At 36.5% G+C, this 16,764-nt stretch overlaps 1 protein-coding gene across 15 annotated transcripts in view; it reads left to right on the forward strand.

Annotated features, from left to right (window-relative positions):
- The first annotated feature begins 4,466 nt into the window (after positions 1–4,466).
- Positions 4,467–16,764, forward strand: part of CDK12 (cyclin dependent kinase 12) — a 74,623-nt gene continuing 62,325 nt past the window's right edge. For 13 of the 15 annotated variants that reach the window (XM_074320428.1, XM_074320421.1, XM_074320423.1 and 10 more), the window contains exons 1-3: positions 4,467–6,116; positions 9,849–10,730; positions 16,545–16,721. In XM_074320428.1, the coding sequence (XP_074176529.1) occupies positions 5,068–6,116; positions 9,849–10,730; positions 16,545–16,721 (2,108 nt within the window). In that variant the 5' untranslated portion in view covers positions 4,467–5,067. The remainder of the gene's footprint in view (positions 6,117–9,848; positions 10,731–16,544; positions 16,722–16,764) is intronic. The other 2 variants (XM_074320432.1, XM_074320433.1) reach the window with 1 other exon arrangement.

Here is a 16,764-nt window from a genome sequence, read left to right on the forward strand (position 1 = left end):
CACAAGTCACAAACAATGTGTAATCATACGTCTTGTATCAATAAGTCCTCATAAAAAGAAATTTGGAGCAATGCCGAGAAGTTCATGGCCACTGGAACTGAAGAACCAGGCTAAAATACAATAGTGCTAACGCTGGGTAAAAGTTTTTAATATAGTTAAGGTTACTTTTTTTTTTTAAGTTCTTTTTCCATACACCTCCTTGAAAATAACCGGTGAAAAGTTGGATTTTTACCTAGTTTGTGCCAAGGATATGAAGAAAGGATTTCTACTGGCCCTCACATCTCAGACTTTACCTACCCTATTTCCCTGAAAATAAGACCTAGCCAGACAAACAGCTCTAATGCGTCTTTTGGAGCAAAAATTAATATAAGACCTGGTATTATATGTATCATATCATAAATCATATCATATTATATTATAAAGACCTGATCTTATATTAAAATAAGACTGGGTCTTATATTAATTTTTGCTCCAAAAGACGCATTAGAGCTGATTGTCCAATGGTCTGGCTACGTCTTATTTTGGGGGAAACACGGTACATTTCAAAAATGCTAAGCAAACATTCTCCTAATGCCATTCCAGCAGATAACTACAGTCCAGGTGAGCAGGCACAGCAGCGTAAATTTATTGAGAATAAATCTTTGGAAATGTCTGGGAACATGTTTGTCACCACAAAGTTATATATAACCATGCTCCTTGAAAGTAGAATTCAGATGTATTGCTTGTCTATTCCTCTTACCCCATTCCTTTGAGTCAGTACACAGTTTCTTGGGGCAGGAATTTCCCCTCATTTTTGGGACCCCATTATCTGGCACTGTACCTAGGCTTGGTTAGGCAAATCTTTTACTGGGCCTGCAAAGCCTTGCTAGACCCAGCTCTGCTCCCCTTGCCAATTCCCCAGCCATACTGGCCTTCTTTTATGTGCAGAAAATTCCTACACTCCTCTCCTTAACTGCTAGGAGGGCTTCCTCTGCTCACTCTCTTCATCTCACTAAGGCCCTCTTATTCAGATTTCAATTTAAATGTCTCTTCCTCTAGAGCAGAGAAGCAAGCCTTTTCTAACCCCTGACTTAATCAGGCCCCCTGTTATATTATCTCTTTAATGACACTTTCACCATCAAAATTAATTAAGTCTGTAATTTGTTCAATGCCTGTCTTCCCTCCTAGACTGTCAACTCCAGGAAGGCTTGCACTGGGTCTGTTTCTTTCACTGCTGTCTACTGACATTGCCAAACCCAGCTCCTGACACAAGTCAGAGACTCAATACATATTGTTGGGATAAATAGAGAGGGACGCCAGGTAAAATAATAAAACACTCACTTAAATTTGAATTTCAGAAAATCAACAAATATTTTTCAGTATAAAAGTATGTTCCAAAATTATTATACAATGTGAATCTAATAACCTTAAAATTGATGAAGTACAGAGAACATTTATCGAAGTGAGAATTTTCAAAGATAATTCATATTTAAAATTCCGTTTCCTTTTCTGTTGTCAATGTGCTCTTCATTCAACAAGCATCTATGGAGTCCTAATACTTGTGTATTAGGAACTGGTAATATAAACATGAAAATGCAGCCCCAACCCTTATTTGACTCATTTGATTTAGAGTTCTGAAAATCTGATTGGTTACCATAATCATGGGTACTCAAAAGAATTTTTTGTTAATTTATTATTATGCCCAAAGTATTAACGTTAGATACACAGCTACACTTCCTCATGGAAACGCTCTGTACAGATAAACAATAATGTCTGTACTAAGTGTAGCTAGAAAATTTTAAACCTTATAAAGCTTGAAAATAGAGTAAACTTGACCAAATTTTGGTCACAGAATAGAAGTTATAATTTCTCATCTGAAATGACATGTAAAATTTGTACTCAAGTAAAAGAGAGATATCATTCAATAAAAAAAGCATAAAAGGTGCACATAGGAACAATCTTCCTACATGGCAAGAAGAAGACAATGGGTACATTTTAAATGACTAAGCTTTGAGGGAGACTAAACTCTTTAAACCTAAAATCTAAACTAACAAATTGGTCTGTGTGGGGATAAGAAGTTACTGTAACTTTAAATATTTTCTCTTGTGTACAGCCTAAAGAGAAGCTTTCTGACCTGCTGTGGGAATTTACAGGGAAAGTGTAATCATCACCTGACTGATCATCTTGAGGTTCATGTAGTTGCCCTGACTCCCTGCCCTGGGAGGTCATGCAAATAAAGCAAATCAAGCAGTTTTGGAATTTCTCAGTTCAAAGTTTTCTGTAGAGTGAAGCAACACTTACACAAAAGCACTATTCTCACCAGTTGTTGGGCCAATCAGTGTAGTTTAGAGTAGATGTTGTATTTTAAAATTTAAACAGAATCTGAGATTTCCTAGAATAGTTTTTTTTCCAGCTGTATTGAGATATAATTACATTAGAGCAGAATTTTATCCACCAAAAAGAGAAAGTTTAGCGCAATAGAGTATTGGCCTAGGTTTAAAGAAAGAGAGCTGTCCCTGTTCCTGACACTAACTAGTCTTGGTGTAAAGAAGCTCCAATTCCTTCTGAGTCTGGTTCATCCTTTAGTAGATGCATATAACACCCATCCTGACCACTTCACCAGGTTGTTTCCTTGTTCAGCTGATATTTATTGACAGACTTAAACGAGTGTTGTAGAAAATTAAAAAGTGCTGCAGAAATATAAGAGATTATAAAAATTCAGAAAAAGCTTAATTTATTCATTAGAGGTCTCTAGTCTGCCTCAATAGGCAACAGATAATTAATCATTATAACTATAAATAATGCTGTTTAATTTGGATAATTAATTTTCTTTTTCAAGATTTTATTTGACACATGACCATGATTCCTTCCACTTTTCCATTTTACTATGAATGTGGGTGTATCTGGGTCAAAACCTTGATCTCAATTAAAAGTTAGAAAAAAAATCAGAGTAATTTTGCTGAACTCAGACCGATATTTAATAAGGTGGGCCAGTCACATTTAATTGGCCTATTTAGTCTCATGCCATCTGCCATCATGTCAGACACTTGGGGGGACCTTTACATCCAGGCCCTCTTGCAGCAATGATGGGGAGATACCACACCTGAGTTTCAGTATTTAATTCTACCCTCTATTTTCTTTCTTTTTTCTTGATAGCATTAATTTTGCTATTTCCATAGATAATTAAAAAGTTGATATGAAAAGCTTGGTCTTTTTCATTTGTATTCAAGATTTATGGACCCAAACGTTCAAGTAAAAACTTTTTATCAGTACCCATGTAACCAAAGCAACAGGAACATTTTCAGGGAATGATTTTGAAAGTGGATTCTTCTACCTTCATTCAGAATGTTTTCTGACTCCTAATTTACTGGTTGATCTTCCCATCTTTGCATATACAAATCCTATTTACTCTTCCTGGCCCAACTGAAATGCCCTTTTATAAAGCTTTCTCTTAACACTCCCAACCTCATTTTGAACCTCCTCAGTGCTCTGTATCATTCCTATGACATTTATTACCTTGTATCTTGTGGTATGAATGTATTATCATTATCCTATTTGAGTGCCCTGGGTGGGTAATACTACACAGAGAAGAGCCTTAAAATATCACATATAAATGTGTTGAAGAAAAGAATGAAGCTTGGACAAGTCACTTAACTTCTCTGTGCCTTAGTTTCCTCACACAACCCTATTTCAGAGGATTGTTGTGATGGGATGAGTTAATGTATGCGAAGGAGTTCTGAAAAGTAAAAAATGGGGGGCAGTGTAAGATACTATTTTTTCTTGGTTATGAATAGTTTTTCTTATTCATAATTATAATCTGTGTGACAATAAAAGGATAAATAATTCCAGAAGAGCCGTACGTGATCCCGAGGTGATGAACTTTCAGGTTCTTAGATTGTTAAGCAGACAGGAAAGAATGCCACACAAGCTTAAGAGCTTATGCTTTTGTGTCAGACAGGAATTTGAATCTCTTCTTTGGCACTTGCTGGACTAGCTTTGTTACCCTGGGTAAGTTATTTAACTTCCCTGAGTCTGGGTTTCCTTATCTGTAAAACAGGGATGAGGATATCCTGTTTGGGCCGTAGTACGTACAAGAATTAGAGATAATTCACGTATTGTACTCTATATAAATGATATGCATTGTTAATACTTAGGGAATTAGGTTGAAATGTCCTTACATTCGCCCTTTGTTCTGTTGACAATATTTTCATCCTGGTAGTTATAAAGTATGCAAAAATTAGTTTCCGCCAAAGCCTGAGAATATTGGTTCAATGAATTATCAATAAAGTTTTGAATTAAAAAAAACAACCTTGCTCCGTTTCAATCAAGCTTTGATCAAATTGAGTGAGGAGAATATCGCGAGAATATGACGGATCGCGTTTTGTGTTCGGGACCTGTTCTCGCGTTGTTTGATAAAGCAAGGAGAGGTGGAAAGGAAGCACGAAATACCGCGAGCTTAGTAGATTCTCGCGAGAGTTTTTGGGATTGTCCCCTCCCCCCTCCCTCAAGTACCGTTTCGGTTTAACCTAGTGTGTGACTGGGAGTCTGTGAGGGAGCGAGTGAGTGTGTGAGGTATTGAGGTGAGGCGGAGGCAAGAAAAGGGGCTCCCTCAGAAGCGAGGGACAAAGGGGGCGTGGGACCGCGGGACCCCAGCGACCGGAAGCCGCCCCGAGCCGGGCTACCGGGTAGGGGTAGGGCCCGCACAGTCCTTACAGGGCCCCAGAGCCGGAGTCGGCCCCACAGCCCCGGGCCGTCGGCTTCCTACTTCCTCGACCTTCCCGGCCTCCGGGCTTGAGGACTGGCTCGGCGGGGGGAGGAGGGCAAACAGACTCGAGCAGCTGCCCGTTGTCTCGCAACTCCACTGCTGAGGAACTCTCATTTCTTCCCTGGCTTCTTCACCCCCTACCTCATGTAGGAGGGTGCTGAGAAGTCGGGAGGGAGGAGGAGCCTGTGCTACCGTCCCTTCCCTCCCCACCCCCTTCTAGGGGCGCTTTGGTAGGCGTGGGGTTGGGGTTGGGGGGGAGGGTGGGGGTTACTTTTTGGAGTGCTGGGGAACTTTTTCCCCTTTTTGAGGCCAGGGGAAAGGGAATGCCCAATCCAGAGAGACATGGGGGCAAGAAGGACGGGAGTGGAGGAGCTTCTGGAACTTTGCAGCCGTCGTCGGGAGGTGGCAGCTCCAACAGCAGAGAGCGTCATCGCTTGGTGTCGAAGCACAAGCGGCACAAGTCCAAGCACTCCAAAGACATGGGATTGGTGACCTCCGAAGCAGCACCTGTGGGTACAGTTATCAAACCTTTGGTGGAGTACGATGACATCAGCTCTGATTCAGATACCTTCTCGGACGACATGGCCTTCAAACTGGACAGGAGGGAGAATGATGAGCGTCGAGGAACTGATCGGAGTGACCGCCTGCACAAACATCGTCACCACCAGCACAGACGTTCCCGGGACTTACTAAAAACCAAACAGACAGAAAAAGAAAAAAACCAGGAAGTTTCTAGCAAGTCAGGATCGATGAAGGACCGGATATCAGGAAGTTCAAAGCGTTCAAATGAGGAGAACGATGATTATGGGAAGGCACAGATCTCCAAAAGCAGTAGCAACAAGGAATCCAGGTCATCCAAACTCCACAAGGAGAAAGCCCGGAAAGAACGTGAGTTGAAGTCTGGGCACAAAGACCGGAGTAAAAGTCATCGGAAAAGGGAAACACCCAAAAGTTACAAAACGGTGGACAGCCCAAAACGGAGATCCAGGAGCCCCCACAGGAAATGGTCTGACAGCCCCAAGCAAGATGATAGCCCCTCAGGAGCTTCTTATGGCCAAGATTATGACCTTAGTCCCCCAAGGTCTCATACCTCCAGCAATTACGACTCCTACAAGAAAAGTCCTGGAAGTACCTCAAGAAGGCAGTCAATTAGCCCACCTTATAAGGAACCTGCTGCCTACCAGTCCAGTACCCGGTCACCCAGTCCCTACAGTAGACGACAGAGGTCTGTGAGTCCCTATAGCCGGAGACGGTCGTCCAGCTATGAAAGGAGTGGCTCTTACAGTGGGAGATCACCTAGTCCCTATGGTCGAAGGCGGTCCAGCAGTCCTTTCACAAGCAAACGGTCTCTGAGTCGGAGTCCACTCCCCAGGTGAGCTATTTGTGTAACAGTCCTTTCTTAGGGTGGGTTATGAGGAATTGGCAATTAGTCATGTTTTGTTTAAGTCCCCTAGTCATTCAAGTTAAGTGACTCTGGTCTCCTCAACCCAGAATTTGAAAAGTGGAGAGTTAACATGCTTAAAACTCATAAGGTAGGTACTTAGAGATCTTTAGCTGTAAGCTCCTGGGTGAGAAAAATCATAGGCTTCTGGGTATTGAATGCATAGAGTTGATACTGGTTTCCAGAGTTTACCTATTTCTGTTGCTTTATCGTAAATATTTTTAAATCACATTGTTATAAGTGCTTTAGACCTCATTGGACCTGATTGAAGATATAAAAAAATTGCAAATTTTTATTTGTATTATCTTGAGGCTATTTGCCTTGGTCATTACCAATTTGTGCTCTCCACTGAGTCTACAAACCTGTTAAGTTTATTTCCTAATTGATGTTTTGATGACTTAACAAAAGACTCCTGTCTTTTCACTGATATTTCTAGTGGAAATTCAGCTGATTTGTCCTTTTTCCTTTTGATGGTGGAGCCTGGCAGAAATTGACCTACCCTGTGACCACTGGCAATTTTCAAAATCTTTCTCTAAAAAAAAATGGTATAGTGCCTTTACTGTCTTGTTTTTGCAAGAAAGGCATGTTAGTTTGAAGTTTAAGTGTTGGAGTGAATTATCTACAGAAAACTGTTCTTGTTCCTAGATGATGAGCTGTACCTCCCTCTTTGTGGACTCACCCTTGTCCACAAAAGCAGAACATGGGCTTTGGAGTTGTACCTGAGTGGAATCCTATACTTTAATGTCTTCATGCCTGAGTTTTTGTGTGTGTAAACTGGGAATTATAAGTACTTCTAGAGTTGTGAGGATTAAATTAGTAATACGAAGTGCATAGCACAGTGCCTGGTACCTGGAGCCAGTCAGTAAATTCTATCTATGAGTAAGGAAAATGTTGAATATTAGTAGAGAGATTATTCTGATTTGAAAAATATCCATGCATATCTTTTATATGTCAGTGTGAGTAATTTTTGCTGACTTAAAGTTGTAATTATTCATAAAGTAGTTTGACTTGATCAAACTGCAGAGTTCCTAGCTGTCAGGGTCTGAAGTTCCTTAGTCTTTTCCCCTCCATTTTCTTACGATTTTTCAAACACAGAACAGTTGAAAGAATTGTAGTGAGGACGCATACATGTACATACATTCTATAATACACGGTCATATATTTTGTTTATCCATCTCTCCATCAATCCATCTTTTGTTTTGATTCCTCTCAAAGTAAGTTACTGACATCAGTATATTTTACTATAAACACTTCAGCATGTGTACCATTAGTTAAGAGATTTTTAAGGAACCCTAAGAAATGTTCTCAGAATATTTGTTTTCTTGAGGGAGTAGCTTAAGGCTGTTCTGAGAATTTTTATTGTGGGGTTTGGGAATACAGAAGTGCATTGAGGCCAAAACACTAAAATGAGTTTCAGTAAGAACTGCAGCTTTGTAGTGATTCCTTTTGGATTCATATCTCAAGTTCTCTCTTCCTCTACTCACTTAATTGGAACTAGTGCAGAAATGGTAAAAAAAATAAACCAAAAAAGTATTGGAGACACTCTATGATAGTATAGGACACAAATATACAGACTACATCATATAATCCTGGAGTCACATGCACACTTTTAGTTGCTTTATAGAGAGCACCATATGTTTGTATGTGTGTATTACATATTTTTCCTCATTTGTTGGAATTTCAAACAGCAAATACAAAAATTTCTTAGAGTAGAAGAACATACAGATCCCTTCTATGGTATTCTCTGTGTTTTTTCCTTGGGAGACAGACAAAATTAACCAAGCAACATCTTTTTAATAGACTGAAAATGCTTTGGCAGAAATACAAGGTCTTCACATTTACCAAATTAGTAATGATTTATAGTAGTAATTTCATTTCAAATGGGTGGAACCTAACTTAATTCAGGGGGAAAATACATTTGTTTTCGAAGACAAATTTTTTATTGTTGCCTGCATTTACCTATTTGTTGTCCCCCACCACACACACACACACACCTTTTTTTCCCTTGAGTGGATCTGGACCTCACAGCATTTGTATCATAAAAATGTCATGAGTATATGACCATCCAAATGTCCTATTAACAGTAGGCTTCTGTTCAGAAGTTGAAGCGTTTTTAACAGAGTTCCTTAGGTAGAGTTAGTCGTGCTGAAAGATTAAAGAAACAATGGTTTGTAGAGTGTGGTCTCTAACATTACTTAGTAGTGTTTGGGATTTTAGAAGTTTTTCCTGGGCTAGTGATGTTAGTTTTATCCTAGCTATAATTCAATCAGAGAAAACCTCTTGTTTCAGCCAGGTATCTACAAGAGAAGTGTTAGTTTTCTTAAGGGTAAGTGGGTATTTTTGGTAAATCCATCTAGCTACTTTCAATAGTTTTTATTCTCACGTTTATATATAGTATGTGTTATTATTGTTTTGAGTACTTTGATTCCAATAATGACTATATTTTAACTAACTTTTCAGAGAAAACTTCCAAAAAGCAGTATAGGTATAAGAAAACCATGGCTGTTTCCCCTACACATATATGCTATTTGTTTTGAAACCTTTTGATTGATGTCTGCCTCACAGATGATTAACTATAAAAGGAAATATTAGAGATCTGGAATGGAAGCAATTTTTTGTAGACTACTGGGCAAATTATGTTTTGTCCAATCACATTTTTAGTGCTAATTTTTCCCCCCTCACCTTAAAGCCTAAGCACATCAGGTTTCATTAAAAAGCAAAAAGAATTAATGAGAGTTGGGTTTCAATATAGAATAATCTGCGACATAGATTCTAAGATTTTATTTCCCAATCCTTCCTTAATGAAGAAAATAAATTGAACATTCGGTAATACCTGGCTTTACAAATTCCTAAAAAGTTGATTGGAAATCATTTTATATTTGAAACTACCAGAAGCCATTATAGTTTTGAGAATTTGTAATAAATTATTTTGGTAAGATCGTTTCTCTAGTTCATCTATTTTGTAAGTCCTAACTGTTGTATCTTGGGGGTTTGTGTATTATAGGCACAACTTAATTATAAACTGAGGATACAAGGAACAAAATCTTTTCCTGGGATCTGTCAAGTAAATAGGAATCTAGTTTAAAAATTTAGATTTTGATTAAGCATGCTAGTTACTTTTAGTTTCCTGATTGGTATAACCCAACTTTATTATAAAGTCTGATTTTCTTTTATCATGTTTTCAGTTTATCAGAGATTTAAACCGAAATTCTAAAAGTAAACATTGTGAGTATGGGTATTTTCCAACATGGGGAAAAATAGCGATCTATCTTCCTTCAGTTGAATAATTTTTAGTATTATATGATTGAAATATGTTGTTATGCAGGATTTAGTTCTAATCTATTTTTTAAATAAACTTTATTTTTAAGAATAGTTTTAGATTTACAGAAAAATTGTGAAGATAGTATGGTACAACGAGTTCTTACATGTCCTGGCACCCAGTTTCCCTATTATTAACATCTTACATTAGTATGTATGGTACATTTGTTACAATTAATGAATCAGTATTGATTTATTGTTATTGCTATTATTAGATACCTAATCTATTTTTAAGATTACTAAATTACTCAAAATGGGTTTTTTAAGTTATACTTTAGCTGATCTATTTTCCTGTATATTGCTATAGCCTATCCATTTTAAACTGCCTTTTTATTTTTCCATTAGGAAATCCATGAAGTCTAGAAGTAGAAGTCCTGCATATTCAAGACACTCATCTTCTCATAGTAAAAAGAAGAGGTCCGGGTCACGCAGTCGACATTCCAGTATCTCACCTGTCAGGCTTCCATTGAACTCCAGCTTGGGAGCTGAACTCAGTAGGAAAAAGAAGGAAAGAGCAGCGGCAGCTGCTGCAGCAAAAATGGATGGAAAGGAATCCAAGGGTTCACCTATATTTTTGCCTAAAAAAGAGAACAGTTCAGTAGAGGCTAAAGATTCAGGTTTGGAGTCTAAAAAGTTACCCAGAAGTGTAAAATTGGAAAAATCTGCCCCAGATACTGAACTGGTGAATGTAACACATCTAAACACAGAGGCCAAAAATTCTTTAGATACAGGGAAAGTAAAGTTGGATGAGAACTCTGAGAAGCATCCTGTTCTTAAAGATTTGAAAGCACAGGGAACAAGAGACTCTAAACCTATAGCATTGAAGGAGGAGATTGTTACTCCAAAAGAGACAGAGACATCAGAAAAGGAGACCCCTCCACCTCTCCCCACAGTTACTTCTCCACCTCCTTTACCAACTACTACCCCTCCACCTCAGACGCCCCCTTTGCCACCTTTGCCTCCACTACCAGCTGTTCCACAGCAACCACCTCTGCCTCCTCCCCAACCAGCATTTAGTCAGGTTCCTGCTTCTAGTACTTCAACTTTGCCCTCTTCTACTCACCCAAGGACATCTACTCTGTTCTCTCAGGCAAATTCTCAGCCCCCTGTACAGGTTTCTGTGAAGACTCAAGTATCTGTAACAGCTGCTATTCCACACCTAAAAACGTCAACATTGCCTCCTCTGCCCCTCCCACCCTTACTACTTGGAGACGATGACATGGATAGGTAAGTCCCATAATTAACTGAGAAAACTTAACTCTCTTGATCTAAGTGTAATGCAGTTTTTGTTTTCAAATTTTGTCAAAACTGCTCTAATGCATGGCTATTTAGAATATTTTTATGAATAGGAAATGCCTTTGATGTTTGATTTACAGTGGAAGAGTCCATGTTTATGACACTATTACTTAGGAAGAGGGAAAGTCTAGTGACCGTTTTTCTCATAAGTTTATTGATGTCTAATTTTGATTAAAAGAATAGGGTTTTTCTCCCTGAATTTTTATGTTGAAAATTTTAAAAGCTGTAGAATAATTTAAAAAATGATACATTTAATACCCTTATACTCTTCACCTAGATTGTCTTCACCTAGAAATTGTGAAGAGTATCTTCACCTAGATACTCTTCATCTAAAAATTGTTAACTTTTTGCCACATTTGCTATAACTAGATATTTGGCACTTCACTTCTGAATGCTTCTGCATGTCTCTCCTAACATTAAGACATTTACTATATAGTCATAATACCATCATCACCCTAAAAAACTTAACCATTGATTTAATAATGTAATATCAATAACATAATATCAATAATGATACTATTGAATATCCTCAGTGGTCCCCAAAATGTCTTTTATAGCTGTTTGTTTTTTCTCCTTATCCAGGAGAAAAATAAACCAGGTTTATTTCCAAAAATGCTGTAAAAAAAAAAAAATTATACTGTAAGAAGCAAAAGAACAACATATAGAATCTTTGCTAATTGGAATGTAAATTCACAGTGGGGTGATGGGAAAAGTTCTAATTGTAATGAGTCCCCTGAGTATTGAGAACTGAAATGATTGTGAAGCATGAATCTGATTTTATGGAAGGCATTAGGAAACATTTATTTAATTTCTTGACAGGACTATCTAGGCAAGTACCACCAAATAAACATGATTTATCAGTGATATACACCATGACCGCATTTGTTACTGTTTTTTCTATTGAGGTCCTGCCTTCTTGTTCTCTAGGATATAAATTTCATTTATTGCAATGAATTTTCGTTGTAAGCACAAAAATAAGTACCACTGATCTTGCATCCTAGACCAATTCCCAGCCCTCCATTACTTTCCAAGTAACAGGTAATTCAAACAGTGACACACTTCAGCCCTTTAGGTCTGTATTTTTCTAGACTACCCCCTGTGCCTTTTAAAAAGGTTCAAGTGCAATAAGTGGGGGGTCGCGGGGAAGACTATTTAAAAGAATGGCTTCATTACTATTTATAATGGTAAATCTGATTTTAAAGGAAAATTCTACATGCTTTTTCTAATATTAATACATAGGTATTTATGAATTCTGCCACATACTGAAAACTACAAAGGAATAGAACAGAACCTGAAATTTATGTAGAAAAATTTATTTGAGGTACACAGTGTACTTATAGATACAAGCCGTGTGTTTTCATACTTTCGGGGAAACGCAGTACATGTAACAAAAACAAAAAAACATTTTGAATTTAAAAGGAATATATAGTGAAAAGGAGGAGATTTTATAGTTTTTATTGGAAAAGGAAATAGTTGAGCATTATCCAAAAGGACCCTAGGGCATTATCCACCCACAAGAACCTCATTTAAATATTACTTTATATAGTGGCTGGAACAATAGTGTGGCTAAGAATCTTCATTTTAAAATGTTTACTTAGCTAACCAAATAACTATTGAACCTACCGACTTACCATGTGTCGGTGTAGAGTGCAGATTTTCAGAGGTGGAATGATTTTGATAGATCGGATTTCTATCTTTCAGATTGGGGGTGAAGGGTAAAGTAAGACCTTTCAGTGCTTATTTGAGTACGTGTGGTTATCTTTAAGAATGCGTATGAGAGAGAATGAAGTGAGCAAAACTATTTTTGTTATATATCAATTCTGTTCTGAAAGTATATTTTATTTTATATTCCAATGTGATTGTTTTTAAATGTATGATTATCATCAGCTGTTTTACACATGTAATACTTATAAGTAAATTATTAAAGGTAGAAAAATGGAAATGAAGATTTCCACTATTGATTTTATTTTTTCACTATATATTCATTTTAAATTCATAATTTTTTTTTTTTTTGTCACATGTACCGTGTTTCCCCGAAAGTAAGACCGAGTTTTATATTCATTTTTGCTCCAAAGACGCTTTAGGGCTTATGTTCAGGGACTGTCATCCTGAAAAATCATGCTAGGGCTTATTTTTTGGTTAGGTCTTATTTTGGGGGAAACAGTGTACACACACACACACACAGTACTTTTTTTGGTGCCACTCTGTCCATTTACCAGCTGCACCTATCTTTCACGTGAAAAATAATTGTCACGTAAGAAAACTTCAGGAAGAAACCTAAAAGTTGCATATGGAACTCACATTCCTCTCTATCTTCTCATGAAATTGAAACAGCTTAAATATTGAGGATGTGATTTATCCATCCTTTTTATTGTCTGCTGTGTTTTAAACGTAGAACTTAGAATGAAATCAGTAAATATTGGTTATTTGAATGAGTAAGTAAAACTGCTAAAGGAGCCAAAGTCAGGGTTTGTGTGAAATGATAATGGGCGTGTATAATAGTTAAGAAATCAGTTGGCACATGGATAATGTAAAGCTTGTATTAGAGGATTTGTCTTCTTTTAGTTAAAATCCTTTTGGGAAAAGAACGAAACTTTTCTTTCAAATGTATAGCTTGAGCAGGAGTGTATTAACCCAGGTAGAAAATGCAGGAGTGAATTTAACTAATGGTATTGCAAAAGCCTTTATGATTCATGGTCTATAATTTTTGGTTTCAAGGAGCAAAGGCTGCCAAACATCCACCTCAATATAGTACGTTCTTCATGAACATAGCTGTTCATGAGATCTACTTTTAGAGGTCACCTTTATACTCTTCTTTAAAATTTCAGTTAACCAACTGCACAGGGTTTTTAAAATCTCTCTCTTTGATAGCCTGGTTCATTTGGAGTTTATCAGACTTCTGTAGAATCTACACTATTCTGTGTGTGTGTGTGTGCGTGTGTGTGTGTTTCTGTCTACCCTATTCTTAAAGGCTGTTTATTTAAAGTATTGAGCTCTTATAGAAAGGAAAGGATCTATGTAAGCATTCAAATTTGATTTATGATTTTGCTAATAGAATGCCTGGATCCCATTTTTAATGTATTGAACTCAAATTTTTAATTGAAGTTTGTAAAAATAAATCACTTTTTAAACAACTTGCTTTAAGGGGAAGAGGATAAATGATCATATGTAAAGTATGCTGTTGAATTTTTTAAATTATGCTGTTGAATTTTTTATATTATGAAGAAATATAATTTTCTTCATAATTATATTATGAAGAATATAATTTCTTCATAATATTATGAAGAATATAATTTCTTCATAATATTTAAATTTTCATTTTAAATAATTCATATGTAAATTCATATACTTTATTTTTTAACAACAAAGACTTCTTATTAGTTTACATTGTACCTACAGGTTAAATCCCATCATAATAAATTTCAAGAGACTATCTAGATATTAAAATTTGGACAGTTCTGGAGCTTGGCAGTTTTTAAAAAAAATTACTATACATGAACATTATGTAACCTACTCACCATCCGTGAATTGTCTACACGTATAAATGGGGAACCAGAAAGTACTGATATAAAGGTAGATCAGCACTTCCTGTTACTGCATCTTTAAGTAATGACTTAGATTTTCAGTGTCTGCTTCCCTGTTAAACCCTCTCAGCATCTACATGTCCTCCACACTGTATAGAGCTATATTTTACTGAGTACCCTCTACTAAAGGCTAACAACCATAATGTTATTAAGCACTGCAATGTTATGGGCCATCATTATTCCAAGATTTTTGGTACATTGGAATTTGTTGAAATAGGATTTGACCTCTATTCAACTTGTGTGCCCTGAATTGGTAGGATGTACGTATCCTATTAAACACTCTTTCTGGAAATAAGCGTGCTAATAATACGGTGTGTTTTTCAGAAGCAATGTACACTTTCACAGTAGCAAATTATATTTGAATCCATAAAATGAACCTTGGAAAAAAACAAAACCTAAATATAAAAAACATAGACTGAACTTACATGAAATGATGGTGAGAGAATTCAGGTACTTTGATTCTAATGAAGCAAAATCAAGAAATAATGTATTTTTGAATCATGAGGAATTGAAATTTATAAAGAATATTCTGATGTTAGTAGTTGAGAAATGAGGAATTTTCTTCATCTGAATGTCTTAAAAATTGAGGAAATTAAAAAAAAATCTATATTGTATCCTGCACTCAAGAGTTTTCTGGTAACGATAGCCTGTGTTCCCAGAGTAGAAAAATTATAGTGCAAATTATAATGTTGTATGTTCATCTGTGTCAATAATTTAACCAAAAGTTTCAAATGATCATTTTGTACTCCATCGAGACATGGTACAAACTAATTTGGATTCTGTTTTAATTTACAAGGATTATAATGATGAAAATTGGTGGGAAAGTGGTAGCTTTTGAGATTGTTTCACACACAGGGCAGCAGTATGCTTCAAAAAGATACATTACAAGGGATAGATTTGTTCTTTAGGGTTCTGTGGAAGTATTCATGAAAAAATATATTTCATCATCTAGGCTCTGCTTTTTAAGCCTTCCGTCCCCTATCGTTACCAACTGCATGTACCAGGCCTCCAGAAATTAGTGTGTTAAACTGAACCAACTTGATGGGAGTAACTATCCATAGGGCTTGTTTTCCCAAGTATTGTTTGATGTTGTAAAGCTGTTCAGAAGTAACTCAGAGCAAGTTTTGTGAAGGGAAACGTAGTGCTCTAGTCACAATCTGCTTTAAAAAGAAAAAAACAATTTTTTTTATAACCACTTGTCAGAAAAGTGGAGGAAGCTCCCACTGTGGTTAAAATTCTCAGGTGCTTTTCAACCTTCTGATACTGTGATGGAATACAAAAGGCTTACTATCTAGCATGGTTTTATTTGTAGGCATGAATTCATATGCCACACTATCTTTTCTGAGGACATGCATGGCACAAAATCCCTCCGTTACTCATAAATAAATTCAGATAGTTTAAAAATTGGATCTGAAAACTGACTAATCTATTCCAGAAAAGCTATCCTTTCTTTTTTCCCACTGACTGCTATAGGTTTTGATTATCATGAGAGACCTGCTACCAGCTGCTTTTAATGATTCTGAAATGGTTGCTTGGACTCTTTCTCCTTAGAGTTTTAGTTTGAAGGTTATTTCTCCATATTGGTTGATCAGGTGTGGTTGCCTTTTGCTTCTAAACCAACAGAATAAATCAGTGTATTTTTCACTAATTTTGATTTTCAGCTTAGTTGTTTTTCTTACAAAATGCTAAAATATTACTTCCTTTTTCTAGATTCTCTCTACATCTTCAGTAATATAGTAGTGTTACATTGTTGAGCTTTCATTCCTTATTTAAATCTCTGCTGGTTAAAATATAGAGTAGGTTTGGTGACTCCTTGAGTTGCAGTAGTACTTTGTGAATTTAAGATGTATTTTTTTTATCTCAGTAAAAATCCAAATAGAATCTTAGGAAGGATATTAAAGGAAGAGTTTGTTAAAGTTACACTTATAAGTAATATTCCAAAATTCTCATTGTTTCCTTAGTATAGATTTATTTTTGCAAAATCCGATTATGTTTAACTTTGATAAACTCCATTTTCTTACCCTATATATTGCAGGATTTTTTTTCCCTTAAAAGTAAAATCTTTGTAATCTTTTAATAGCCAGACATCATGATTTTTTAAAGTTTTATTTGCATATCCTTTAATTGTGATCTTTTTCTTCTCTCTTTCTCTATTGCTTAGTCCAAAAGAAACTCTACCTTCAAAACCTGTAAAGAAAGAGAAGGAACAAAGGACACGTCACTTGCTCACGGACCTCCCTCTTCCTCCAGAGCTCCCTGGTGGGGATCCATCTCCCCCAGACTCTCCAGAACCAAAGGCAATCACACCACCTCAGCAACCATATAAAAAAAGACCAAAGTGAGTTTTTGGAGGGACCTACCCTTAATTACAACTTTTATTA

This window comes from Rhinolophus sinicus, linkage group LG15 (assembly GCF_036562045.2).
Source record: "Rhinolophus sinicus isolate RSC01 linkage group LG15, ASM3656204v1, whole genome shotgun sequence".
NCBI classification, from domain to species: domain Eukaryota; kingdom Metazoa; phylum Chordata; class Mammalia; order Chiroptera; family Rhinolophidae; genus Rhinolophus; species Rhinolophus sinicus.